This window comes from Syngnathus typhle, linkage group LG12, assembly GCF_033458585.1.
Source record: "Syngnathus typhle isolate RoL2023-S1 ecotype Sweden linkage group LG12, RoL_Styp_1.0, whole genome shotgun sequence".
Taxonomy (NCBI): Eukaryota; Metazoa; Chordata; class Actinopteri; order Syngnathiformes; family Syngnathidae; genus Syngnathus; species Syngnathus typhle.
The window spans coordinates 13,159,278-13,172,348 of record NC_083749.1 but is presented as its reverse complement, the minus strand read 5'-3'; the positions used below and the strand labels follow the sequence as shown (position 1 = coordinate 13,172,348).

At 43.7% G+C, this 13,071-nt stretch overlaps 2 protein-coding genes across 5 annotated transcripts in view; one reads left to right on the top strand and one right to left on the bottom strand.

The window, feature by feature from the left end:
* LOC133163617 (uncharacterized) overlaps positions 1-2,651 on the bottom strand; it is a 43,305-nt gene extending 40,654 nt beyond the window's left edge. The window contains exon 1 of one of the 2 annotated variants that reach the window (XM_061293686.1): positions 2,367-2,651. The gene's annotated coding sequence lies outside the window, so the exon portion shown is untranslated. The remainder of the gene's footprint in view (positions 1-2,366) is intronic. The other variant, XM_061293690.1, reaches the window with a different exon arrangement.
* A 4,627-nt stretch (positions 2,652-7,278) lies between these two features.
* slc12a2 (solute carrier family 12 member 2) overlaps positions 7,279-13,071 on the top strand; it is a 133,076-nt gene continuing 127,283 nt past the window's right edge. The window contains exons 1-2 of one of the 3 annotated variants that reach the window (XM_061293726.1): positions 7,279-7,451; positions 7,644-8,236. In XM_061293726.1, coding sequence (XP_061149710.1) covers positions 7,661-8,236 — 576 coding nt within the window. In that variant the 5' untranslated portion in view covers positions 7,279-7,451; positions 7,644-7,660. Of the gene's footprint in view, positions 8,237-13,071 lie in introns of all 3 variants that reach the window. The other 2 variants (XM_061293725.1, XM_061293724.1) reach the window with 2 other exon arrangements.

Sequence of the window (13,071 nt, the reverse complement as noted above, 5' to 3'; positions counted from 1 at the left end):
ATCTCTCGGGACCTGAAATGGACCGGCCACATAGACTCTGTCCGGAAGAAGGCCCAGCAGAGGCTGTACTTCCCGAGACAGCTCAAGAGGTTCAACCTGCCGCGAGAGCTTCTGAAGACCTTCTACACTGCCATCATCCAGTCTGTCCTCTGCACCTCCATCACTGTCTGGTTTGGTTCGGCCTCCAAACAAGACAAGCACAGACTGCAACGGACAATCAGGAATGCAGAAAAGATAACTGGAATCAACCTCCCATCTATCCAAGACTTGTACCTCTCCAGAACTAGGAAACGTGCAAGAAACATCTCTACAGACCCTTCTCACCCAGGTTGCAGTCTGTTTGAACTACTCCCCTGCGGACGGCGTTACAGAGCTCGGTACGCCAAAACCAGCAGACACAGAGACAGCTTCTTCCCCCAGGCTGTTGCTCTGATGAACTCACACCACTCTTAGAGTCTCAGAGTTATTACTGTGCAATAACATCCTGCTCTCCACACCTTTTTTGAATTTGTCTACACTGTTTGTTCTATGCGTCCTCTCTGCATCCATTGCAGCCTGGTCATCCTGGAAGAGGGACCTTCCCATCTGTGGTCTCTTCTCAAGGTTTCTCATTTCCCCTAGCTGGAGTTTTGAGTTTTTCCTTGCCCTTTTGGGAGTTTAAGATCAGGGGATGTTTGAGAATATTTGCCATTTTTCACATGTCCTGAGTGTTGTTAGTCACCTAAATGTTGAACAGAGGGTGTGATTTACCGAAGTCAAATCCCTTGCTTGGCACGCTCAAACATGGCGAATAAAAACTCTTGAATCTTGAATCTTGAATGAGCCTGCTCAGTTAGTCAGTGGCAAAAGCTCTGTTTAAAGTGCTCAAGTACTACAATATGGCAGTGACACTTGCATGTATAGTATCTCAGTCAGAGCGCTGTAGATTTTACAGTACATAGCAAGAATCCTCCATTGAAATTCATAAGAAAACAATTGCCAGGGATTTCTCGAGGCAAACGTCCGGATCTCTTATTCCTTACGTGTAAAAGGTCTTTCATAAAAATTTGATAGAGCACAGGTTACATGCTCAGTCCATATCTCTTACAGTTACAGTTAACCCTTTGTATAGGGTTTGAAACTTGACTCTGACCTTTCTGTGAGAAATTGGCAACAGTTTCCTGTGCTCTAGTTTTCTTCTTTTGTTTCTTCCGTTTTCCTCCCATATTTGAAGACAATTCGACGACATTAAGTAGTCAGTCTAAAGGGCTTAATGTGCTCTGTGATTGATTGGAAACCAGTTCAGCATGCCCCACCCCTCACTTCAACTAGGATAGGAATAGAATAAGCAGTACAAATACCACTAATCAATACCAGAAAGCTGTCCATTGTATCCTGCAGTTTTATTTCATGTCTTTTCATTGCCCAGATTCTATATGTCTGCCGAAGTGTGCCATTGAAGTAGAGACACTTCACTGTAACATGAGAAGTGTGCCAATGCCCCATGAGTTATTTCTGTGGCCAGCAAATTGAAATATTCAAGTGAGCCCCCACAGTGTCATGAAATGCTCCCAGAAGGAACTGTGAGTGTGCTCTATGACCATTGGTTGAGTCTGCATTGAGATGTTACTTTGTCACATACACTGGGAATTTCTTGAGTATGTTTAAAGTAAATCTTTAACAGGTAGAACTAGTTTATTTGATTTCTATTTTTGAAACATAAATAAAGCATAGTGTTTTTGCTGCAATGATATTCAATTGAATTTGAATAAATAAGAAACTGGTTTATTTTATTTTTATTTTTGAAACATCGATTTGAGGGGCGGCAGCTCGGTGGAGCACTGGGTAGCACGTCCGCCTCACAGTTAGGAGGGTGCGGGTTCGATTCCACCTCCGGCCCTCCCTGTGTGGAGTGTGCATGTTCTCCCCGGGCCCGCGTGGGTTTTCTCCAGACACTCAGGTTTCCTCCCACATCCCAAAAACATGCTTGATAGGCCGATTGAGCACTCCAAATTGTCCCTAGGTGCGAGTGCGTATGGTTGTTCGTCTCTGTGTGCCCTGCGATTGGCTGGCAACCGGTTCAGGGTGTCCCCCGCCTACTGCCCGATGACGGCTGGGATAGGCTCCAGCACGCCCGTGACCTCCGTGGGGACTAAGCGGTACAGAAAATGGATGGATTTGAGCAGCAACAAACTCAAGATACCCCAATAGAAGTAGTTGATGAACCAGTTGGTAAAACTTCATTTATAGGTGGACTTAAATTGCAAATAAACCATAGTCTTTTTGCTACAATGATATTCTGTTGAATTTTATTACCACACAGAAAAAAAAAACAACCATCAGACTATTATAAAAACAGCTCAAAAGCAACCAAAGCAAAAACTCACCAAACTGTATAGCTCAGGTTGCCTGTTCTTTCTGTGCTTTTTTTTCTTCAGTTTCAGTCCCAGTCCAGAAAAATAACTTGTGAATACAATGTGAATCTTTGCCGTGTGTGTAGAGCGAGAAGACCAGTGATTCATGGGTGATCTGTCCAGGCTGTACTCTGTTTTTCATCTTAAATCAGCTGACATAACTGGGACACTGAAATAGAAACCTCCACATTTGAGCAATGGCAATCACAGCTTGTTCAAAACTGAATATTTTGAAATGTCATTAGAAGAATAATGGATGAAGACTACCTTCGCAGCAAAGTGCTACATCACATGGTGGTGTATACAGTTTATGTATCACCACACTTGTTTGTTTTGACCATATCTGTGACCTTTTGGTTAACAGGGTATTGTGACTTTCATTGAGTGCAAGTTAACTATGCCTTTCAACATATGAGCACAGTTGACTTTCTTCAAGGTAATAGCATGACCCACGGACAAACTTCTGAGGCTCAAGTGTTTTTGTAGTAATAATAGATTCTTATAGAATACTGTATATGTTTGTGCTTTGCTTTATACTACTGTCTGTGCTTAGTTCTTTTTGTCACTATTTAAAGAGATGGATGTGCCCTAATCTAAGGGGTAGGGCCTACTGTATACCATCCATTCAGACTTCCCTCTCCCCAGCCACTTCATCCAGCTCATCCTGGGGGATCCCAAGGCGTTCCCAGGCCAGCTGAGAGACAGTCTCTCCAGCGCGTCCGGGCATGTCCCACCCGTCTCCTACCGGTGGGACATGCCCGGAACACCTCCCCAGGGAGGCGTCCAGGAGGACTCTTGATGAGATGCCCGAGCCACCTCATCTGGCTGCTCTCAACGTGGAGGAGTAGCGACTCTACTCCGAGTCTCTCCTGGATGACTGAGCTTCTCACCCTATCTCTAGCGTAGATCGACCGGTAAATTGAGAGTTTTCTCAGAGATTGAAGAGTCCGCCTCAGAATCTCCAGGCCCTGCTTTCACAACGGAAGGCGTGTAGGTGGAATTGAGGAGGTCTTCGAAGTATTCTCCCCACCGACTCACGACGTCCCGAGTCGAGGTCAACAGCATGCCATACCCACTGTAAACAGTATTGACGTTGCACTGCTTCCCCCTTCTGAGACGCCGGATTGTGGACCAGAATCTCAAAGCCATCCAGAAGTCATTATCCATGGCCTCGCCGAACTCCTCCCACGCCCGGGTTTTTGCCTGAGCAACCGCCGAAGCCGTGTTACGCTTGGCCATCCGTTACCTGTCATCTGCCTCCGGAGTCCCGCAGGCCAAAACAGCCCGATAGGACTCCTTCTTCAGCTTGACGGCATCCCTTACCGCCGGTGTCCACCAGCGGGTTCGGGGATTGCTGCCACGACAGGCACCAACGACCTTACGACCACAGCTCCGGTCGGCCGCCTCAACAATGGAGGCGTGGAACATGGTCCCCCGCCTCCCCCGGGACGTGGGAAAAGCCCTGCCGGAGGTGGGAGTTGAAGCTCTTCCTGACAGAGGATTCTGCCAGACGTTCCCAGCAGACTCTCACAGAGCGTTTGAGTCTGCCAGGTCGGACCGGCATCTTCCCCTACTATCGGAGCCAACCCATCACCAGGTGGTGATCAGTTGACAGCTCCGCCCCTCTCTTCGCCCGAGTGTCCAAAACATGAGGCCGCAAATCCGATGACACGACTACAAAGTTGATCATCGAACTGCGGCCTAGGGTGTCCTGGTGCCAAGTGCACACAGGGACACCCTTATGTTTGAACATGGTGTTCATTGTAGAAAATCCGTGTCGAGCACAGAAGTCCAATAATAGAACACCGCTCGGGTTCAGATCGGGGGGCCGTTCCTCCCAATCACGCCCTTCTAGGTCTCACTGTCATTGCCCATGTGAGCATTGAAGTCACCCAGTAGAACAATGGAGTCCTCAGAAGGAGCGCTGTCCAGCACTTCCTCCAGGGACCCCAAGAAGGGTCGGTACTCTGAGCTGCTGTTTGGTGCATAGACACAAACAACAGTCAGGACCCGTCCCCCCCACCCGAAGGCAGAGGGAGGCTACCCTCTCGTTCACCTGGGTGAACCCCAATGTGCAGGCGCCTAGCTGGGGGGCAATAAGTATACCCACACCTGCTCGACGCCTCTCACCGTGGGCAACTCCAGAGTGGAAGAGAGTCCAGCCCCTCTCGAGAGGGCTAGTACCGGAACCCAAACTTTGTGTGGAGGCGTCCGACTATGTCTAGTCGGAACTTTTCTGCCTCGCACACCAGTTCGGGCTCCTTTCCAGCCAGAGAGGTTACATTCTATGTCCCAAGAGCCAGCTTCTGCAGCCGGGGATTGGACTGCCAAGGTCCCTGCCTTTGGCCGCCGCCCAGCTCACAATGCACCCGACCCCTTTGTTCCTTCCCACAGGTGGTGAGCCCATGGAAAGGGGGACCCACGTTTCCTTTTCGGGCTGTGCCCGACCGGGCCCCATGGGCGAAGGCCCGGCCACCAGACGCTCGCCTTCGAGCCCCACCTCCAGGCCTGGCTCCAGAGGGTCTCCAGAGGGGTCCCCGGTGACCCGCGTCCAGGCGTCGCTGTTCAGTAACTTTTTATCAATTTGTGTTTCAATTCACTAATTTCACTGTTTTTGTGGTAGTCCCATTGCTATGCATTGTTACAGATGCACCTGTTGTAAAATATGCTATAGAATAGGGGTGGCCAACCAGTCAGAGACTAAGAGACACATTTTTTACTGTTTCATCGCAAAGAGCCACATCATACACATGAGCACACATGAACACCCCCCCCACACATGCACACGCACACACACGCACGCACACACACACACACACACTCACACACACACACACACACACACACACCCCTCTGCCCAGCCAAATTTTTTGTGTGACATTATTATGTCACGCACCAACATGATAATGACAAATTGACTCCTACAGTACTAAAACCACAGACCAAAGACCACATTTTTAACAATGAACATTGTGTGCATTGTCTCACTCAGTTCAACAAATTCCACAAAAAAAACATAAGTTTTTTCACTTACTATGTGTGGCGGGACAGACCATTCGTTTTAGTTTGTCGTTTTCAGGAGACAAGATTTCAATAACGTCACTGAGGCATTTATTAACGAACTCCACTTCATTGTATGGCTTTTGTACCTATTTTTCTGCCTGACTTTTCAAAGTGTCCAAACTTGTGCTTGCGAAATTCAGTCCTTTTTGCAAAGTCCTTATCGATATTGGCATGAAGTGAGCTGAAGTGGCGCTGAACATTTGAAGCTTTTACATGCGCTAATGACGTCCGACATATCAGGCAGAATGGCTTGCCATTGCGTTCAACAAAAAACAACTTTAACTCTGTTAAAAACGTCCTGTGTTCATCGTCATATATTCGTTTAGCTGTGCATTTCTTCCTTGCCATCTCGGCTGGGTTGGCCACCCCTGGCTTAGCGTCTTGGCAGCTTTTCTGGACCTAATGGGCCCCGTAATCACAGTCGTCATTCATTAAAAAGCCAGCAAAACCAATCGCTCTGCCCTGTGTTCATCGTCATATATTCGTTTAGCTGTGCATTTTTTCCTTGCCATTTTGAGAACGAAATTGACACTCCTCAAATGGGTTTGTCCCTCCTCCTTTGCGGGATTTCACCTCACGCGCATGCACGTTTGACCAAAACACCATATTGAACTCAAGCAAAGCAAATACGCACGAAAAATAAACACAAATGTAGATATGAACGTAAAAGAGCCGCATGAAACCAGCCAAAGAGCCGCATGCGGCTCGCGAGCCACGGGTTGGCCACCCCTGCTATAGAAAGTTGCATTGTACTTTACTAATGTTCATTTCGTGTGCTTAAATGAGCGCTGGGAATGTATTCTATTTGTGCAGATTGTAAACGTATCCTCTTTCTGATTAAGGGTGTTGTGCAGGTCTTTTTATGCCATATAGTACCATGCTCTTGTAAGCAAATTTCCTATTTCTGCATACAATATTTCACCAGCGACTTCCTGATTGTACTGTGTGTTGAAACCAAGAGCTTCTGAAATACAACTCAGTTGATGCTACTATGAATATTATTCGAGTTGGTTGGAGCCAATGATGTGTGACTTGAACTGTGAGGTGGATCTAAATGAGACAAGAGAACTGAGCCATCCTCTCTTAATCTCTCTATTTGTCAATGGACACATCAGCAGATTGTTTACCGTTCAAATTTATGTGATGTGTTCTGTTGTATTTTATGTTACATGTTTTTGTAAAACACTTTGTTACAGCGAAAGCTTTTGTGAAAGTCTTATATAAATAAATATGTATTGTATTGTCTTGTGTTGTATATGTCAATCAGAGCCTGCTTGAGGCAAAAGATAACCATGTAACTGGACATTCCTGACAAAGTGTGAGAAATGTATTCCCTTTTTCTAACAATTTAAACACATACACATGGTGTAATGAGGAGCCAAAATCAAATTCCGCTAAGCGCTCAATAAAGGCTTGACAATTTTCCATGTGAGTTGCAAAGTGCTCTGTCAGTTTCTGCTTTCATTGTTTGGCAGCATTTCTAATTCCCCCTATCTATTAAAACAAATAAAGAAAAAAAGTAAAACGTTGGCCTGCAACTGTCCTGATGTTTTTTTCTAATCATATTTTTCTCCAGGAAAAAACACTTAACTATACAAAATACAAAATAGAAACTAAATGAACAGTAAAATGAGGAATGCATTTTATGGGTCATACTAATGCGTCACGAGTAGAAATAAATTAAAACGTGTCTGTTTCCATTGTGGCGCTCACGTAGTACCTCACCCCCACCCTTGCGGGCCTGTAAAACGAGACGTGAACGTTCACGTCTCGCGAGGTCACGCGTCACAGGAGCCCACCCTTCCTTCAGTGATGCCTACCGTGTGTATATTACTGGCGAGTGAGCCGCTAGGAAGCTAGGAGGAGTTGCGGCAAGGTCGGCAACAGCATCCTGCCCTGAATTAAAGGAAGACGCTAGCTCGACGGACTGAAGTTTGGTGGGAGACAAGGAAAATTACAGCCTTTTGATATTTACGGCTGCGGAAGAACAAGTCAGTAGGTAACTTAAAAGTTTCCATCTTGTTTCGCACAAACGTGGAATTGTCTGTTCCCGCGGTCCATACGGCTTTCCAAGCGCATTTCGCTAAAGAGTTCAGAGAACGGCACAGTGCTGCTTGTCGTGGACCAACTTGTTCTCGATTGGTTTGTGGCCCTAACGTGCTTTCTCATCTACGGTTTTCCCGTTAGTTTGCGTTGAGTGTGCCATGTCGGCGCCATCAACCACAGCTCCCGCTCCAGGAGAGAACGCCCCGGTGGAGAATGATTTTTTAGCCCCTGACGCGGGGCAGAAGCCGCCTGGTCCGACGCCTAGTCAGAGTCGTTTCCAGGTGGATCTTGTGGCTGAGGCTGCTGCCGCAGCCGTAGATGAGTCGCCGAGTTCTGAAGCTTCCAACACTGTCCCATCCGGCTACAAGGCCACTGTTGATGCTCCTCCCGAATACCCGGGGACAAGCGGAGAGGAAGCTAAAGGACGCTTTCGGGTGGTGAACTTTATAGACCCAAGCGGGGCTGGGAGTCCGGTTTCTCCAGAGGCAGCGCCTGTCGAAGGGATGCAGAATGGGGACACTGTGATGAGCGAGACTAGTTTACAATCATCCACTGGCGGCGGCCAGCATCACTATCACTATGACACCCACACGAACACCTATTACCTGAGGACCTTTGGCCATAATACCATCGATGCCGTGCCCAACATCGATTTCTACCGCCATACAGCCGCACCGTTGGGGGAGAAGCTTATCAGACCCACCCTGTCAGAGTTACATGACGAACTGGACAAGGTAAGACAGCACATGGGCTTTCTGATTACAGAACGCAACAATTAACACGATGCTCGTCTGCTATTCGAATCGCCCTTCTGGGTTTTAACCAATATGCTGTACTTCTGGATGCGTGATGTGATAGTTGACCATTTTAATGTTAAAAGAGAGGAATGTCTACATTATTGTGATATTTAACACGTACCTCAAGAAATCTTAAAATACATTATTATGTAAAGAAAGAGATGCATTTCATGTGGAAAAAGAAGTGGGCTCAATGTATCCTTAGTTAATTGTTATAACTTATAACTTACATATAATGCACAATATTGGAAAAATAGACAGTATTGTTGTTGATAGCAATAGCAATATTGATAAAATGATGTTGATTTTGGGATAATAATATGGACAGAATGAAATTAGATTTTTATTATCTAATCAAAAGAATCGTTTTCATGTGATAAAATAAGCAATTTAGAAGTTTTATTTTGACTTTTAAATGTTTTTTTAATTTGGAAAAAATCTGTGATGTAGTGAAGCTGCGATAAACGAAACACGAAGTACCGTTTTTTTCCGTGTATAATGCGCGAAATTTAACTAATTTATTGTCCTAAAAAGACAGGGTGACATTACCAAAGACAGGAACAGAAACCAAACAGACATCATGACATCATCCGACGGTGAGCGAGGGGCAGACAGGACTTAAATACAAAACGCGTTACATTGATTGAGGTGACACAGGAAGGGAGGGGCGACGCGAACAGAAACTATGGCAACCTAGACACATAGCAAAACTGGGGACGAGACATGACAAATCTCCCTCGAAATAAAACTTGAAACCACCTTTCTTCTTGTTTGTTGTCGATCGCGCATCGCATTCAGCCATCCTGCCCAACACACTTAGTCAGTAAAATTCATAATTGACGACACATCGTTTGATGCGATGGTGCAATCCTTGATGGTGTGTTATTGTCAAATATTGTTTGTTTTTTAATCTCCATCGCGGACCGGACGTCATACGGAGGCAATATGACTGCGCATGCGCACTATGGATCCGATGCGCAGAACGGATCATCTATCTATCATCTATCTATCTATCATCTATCTATCTATCATCTATCTATCATCTATCTATCATCTATCTATCATCTATCTATCTATCTCTATCTATCTCTCTCTATCTATCTCTATCTATCTCTATCTATCTATCTCTATCTATCTCTATCTATCTCTATCTATCTCTATCTATCTCTATCTATCTCTATCTATCTCTATCTATCTCTATCTATCTCTATCTATCTCTATCTATCTCTATCTATCTCTCTCTCTCTCTCTCTCTCTATCTCTCTCTCTATCTCTCTCTATCTCTCTCTATCTCTCTCTATCTATCTCTATCTATCTCTATCTATCTCTATCTATCTCTATCTATCTCTATCTCTATCTCTATCTATCTCTCTATCTCTATCTATCTATCTCTCTCTCTATCTCTATCTATCTCTCTATCTCTATCTATCTCTCTATCTCTATCTATCTCTATCTATCTCTCTATCTCTATCTATCTCTCTATCTCTATCTATCTCTCTATCTCTATCTATCTCTCTATCTCTATCTATCTCTCTATCTCTATCTATCTCTCTATCTCTATCTATCTATCTCTAAATAAATAAATAAAAAGAGCGAGAGTTGTTTTCTTCCTATTAGTTTCAATTCACAGTTTAATTAGCAGTTTCAACCAGCAAATAACAAAATGCGTATTACAGGTAATATTTTATTTCACAACACTTTGCCTTGTTCCTTTCGTCTCTGCTGTTCACTTCAAACACGTATCAGACGCTTGCTCGATCACCTGCTCGTTTGCTGTCACAATGTACCCTACACAAATCCGAAACGTTTGTTGCGGCTCCGAGTCACAACGAGGGGCAAGTTTTGGTTTCCAACGGTGTTTTTATTCCTCTTCAACGTCTCTCCCATACAGAGCCGCCTTTTTCACGTCCGCACGCCTTTTTCACATGTCCGCACTGATCGCGGTGGTGCCTTTACGGGCAGTCGGAGAAATCATCGCCAACAAAAAAAATTACATCCAGCCTAGTTAAGACCATACCAAAGACTATAAAAATGGGACCCATTGCCTCCCTGCGTGTGTGACGATCATTGGGACTTAAAAAAATAAAAATATAAAATTGGGTGCGTATTAGACATGGGTACAGGCTTTTTTCCAGCATCAACATGCCATTTTTAGGGTGCGCATTATACATGGGGGCGCATTATACACGGAAAAAAACGGTAAAGCGGGATCACTATATATTAATTAATTAATGAATTATTAATGTATTAATTAATCTTGCTTGTATTAAGTGTGTGTGTGTGTGTGGTTTTGCAACAGACAGAAATACAGCACGTAAGTCAACGCTCAACTTCTGACGTCACACAACACTAGTAGACGGCACACATTACATAACCAATTGCGCGTAACGGTTCTGCTATATTAAGTAATAGAGGTGGGGGAAATTTCCGATTCTTAGATTAATTCGGCCGTGGAAGATTCGAGAACGATTCGTAATTCACCGACACGGTCGTCCCGGCACTCTACAAGCAGACTAAAGCAGAAATAACATCTTCGCTGTTGAATGCAGACCGAGTCGCCGTTACATGTGATGCGTGGACGTCTGTAGCCACCGAGTCATTTGTTACTCTAACTGCGCATTTCATAACCGATGGGAGCTGAAAGCACACGTGCTTCAAACAAGAGCAATGCATTAAAGCCACATTCAGTGAGACAAAAAGAGATGTGCAACAAGTGCATCATACATAAATTAAACATGCATCAATAATCATTTTATAATCGAATCGTAGCCTCTGAATCGTAATCGAATCGTGAGGTGCCTCAAGATTCCCACCCCTACTAAATAACCATAAATGAAATACTGTCGGCAATACATCAAAAATACATAAGTCATCGAGACAACAAAATACATTTGCTGGCGTCCGTTAGTTGCCATGCCGCTGCGTAACGGCTGCAGTCATGCGTGTACGGTGCTCGTACGATGCGAGGCAAATTTAAAGGAGCGTGCCAGAGCTGTCAATCAAACGGCGCGCACACGAAGCAAACCGCGATCGGACAAACGGCACAACAGTGGACTGGAGTAACAACTAGAAAATGCAATTTTGGAGAAATTGTTGAATAACGTCTTGGGGAATGCTGCCGAATGATGTTGAAACGAGTTGAATTACTTGAGAAATGTAGAAAATGGAAGTGTAAAACGAAATTTTGGAGAATTGTGGTGAATTTCAAAATTAAAAAAAAAAAAATTCTGGTAAGTGGGAAGTTGTGGAATAGGTAGGAAAGTTATGAACAGTTGAAAGTTGGAATGAGTTGAATGAGTTGAAAAATGTAGAAATTAGAGTTGAAAAATGAAGATTTTGAGAATTTGGCGTGAATTTCAAAATTGAAAATTTAGAATTTTGAACAGTTGAAATTTGGAACAGGTTGAATCGGTTAAAAAATGTAGAAGTTAGAGCAAATGTTGAATCCTCATAAAGAATGAATGGAAATAAAAAAAAAAAAACAATTATGCAAAAAATGTTAAATGGATGGATGTTTGAAATTTGGAACGAAACAAAAACTACGGGTTCAAGGTTTACTTTGGAGTTCAAAAGTTTAGGTTGAATCGGACAAAAATTGTAAAAGTTAGAGCAAATGTTAAATTTAGGTCACTTCTGGTTTCATTTAGAGCACTTGTTGAAATAAGGTCACTTCCGGTTTAATTTAGGGCACTTTCGGTTTTTCTGAGGTCACTTCCGCTTTATTTGGGGTCACTTCCGGTTTCTAAAGGTTATGTCCGGTTTAGCTGAGGTCACTCCCGGTTTATTTGGGGTCACTTCCGGTTTAGCTGAGGTCACTTCCGGTTTATTTGGAGTCACTTCCGGTTTGATTTGGCTCACTTCCAGTTCATTCTGGGTTCATTGGGGGCACTTCAGGGTCAATCCAAGATGGCTGCCATACTGGAAGTGGGGGTCAAGGGTTGAATTGTGTAAGCATAGTGGAAGTGGGAGTGAAGGGGGTGAATATGGTAAGCATAAGGTAAACAATTGAATAAAGTTGGAATCGGTTGAAAAATGTAGAAAATTTGGTGTGAATTTCAAAATTGAAAATTTAGATATTTTGGTAAGTGGGAAGGTGTGAAATAGGTAGGCAAAAGATGAACAGTTGAAAGTTGGAACGAGTTGAATCGGTTGAAAAATGTAGAAATTAGAAGTGAAAAATTGTGAAATTTTGCAAAGGTTTGTGCAATTTTTAAACGTGAAAACGTGACATTTTTTAATTTGGCAATTTTGAGAATGTCCCCAATGTGATATGAATGTGCTGAATGACGTGAATTTCAAACTGGAAGGATGTAAATGCTTTGGAATGGGTTGAAAAATGTAGAAATAATAAGTGAAAAAGGGAATTTTGTGAAATTTTGCGCAAATTTTAAACGTAAAAATGTGGAATTTTTGGTAACTGGGAAGGTGTGAAATAGATTCAAGATTCAAGAAATTTTATTCGCCATGTTTGGGCGTGCCAAACAAGGAATTTGACTTCGGTACATCACAGCCTCTGTTCAATATTTACCGTTTTTTTCCGTGTATAGTGCGCCCCCATGTATAGTACGCACCCCTAACAATGGCATGCTGATGCTGGAAAAAAGCTTGTACCCATGTATAATACGCACCCAATTTTTATGAATTTTTTTTAATTTTCTTTTTTTTTTTTTTTTTTTTTTTTTTAAGTCCCAAAGATCGTCACACACGCAGGGAGGCAATGGGTCCCATTTTTAAAGTCTTTGGTATGGTCTTAACTAGGCTGGATGTCATTT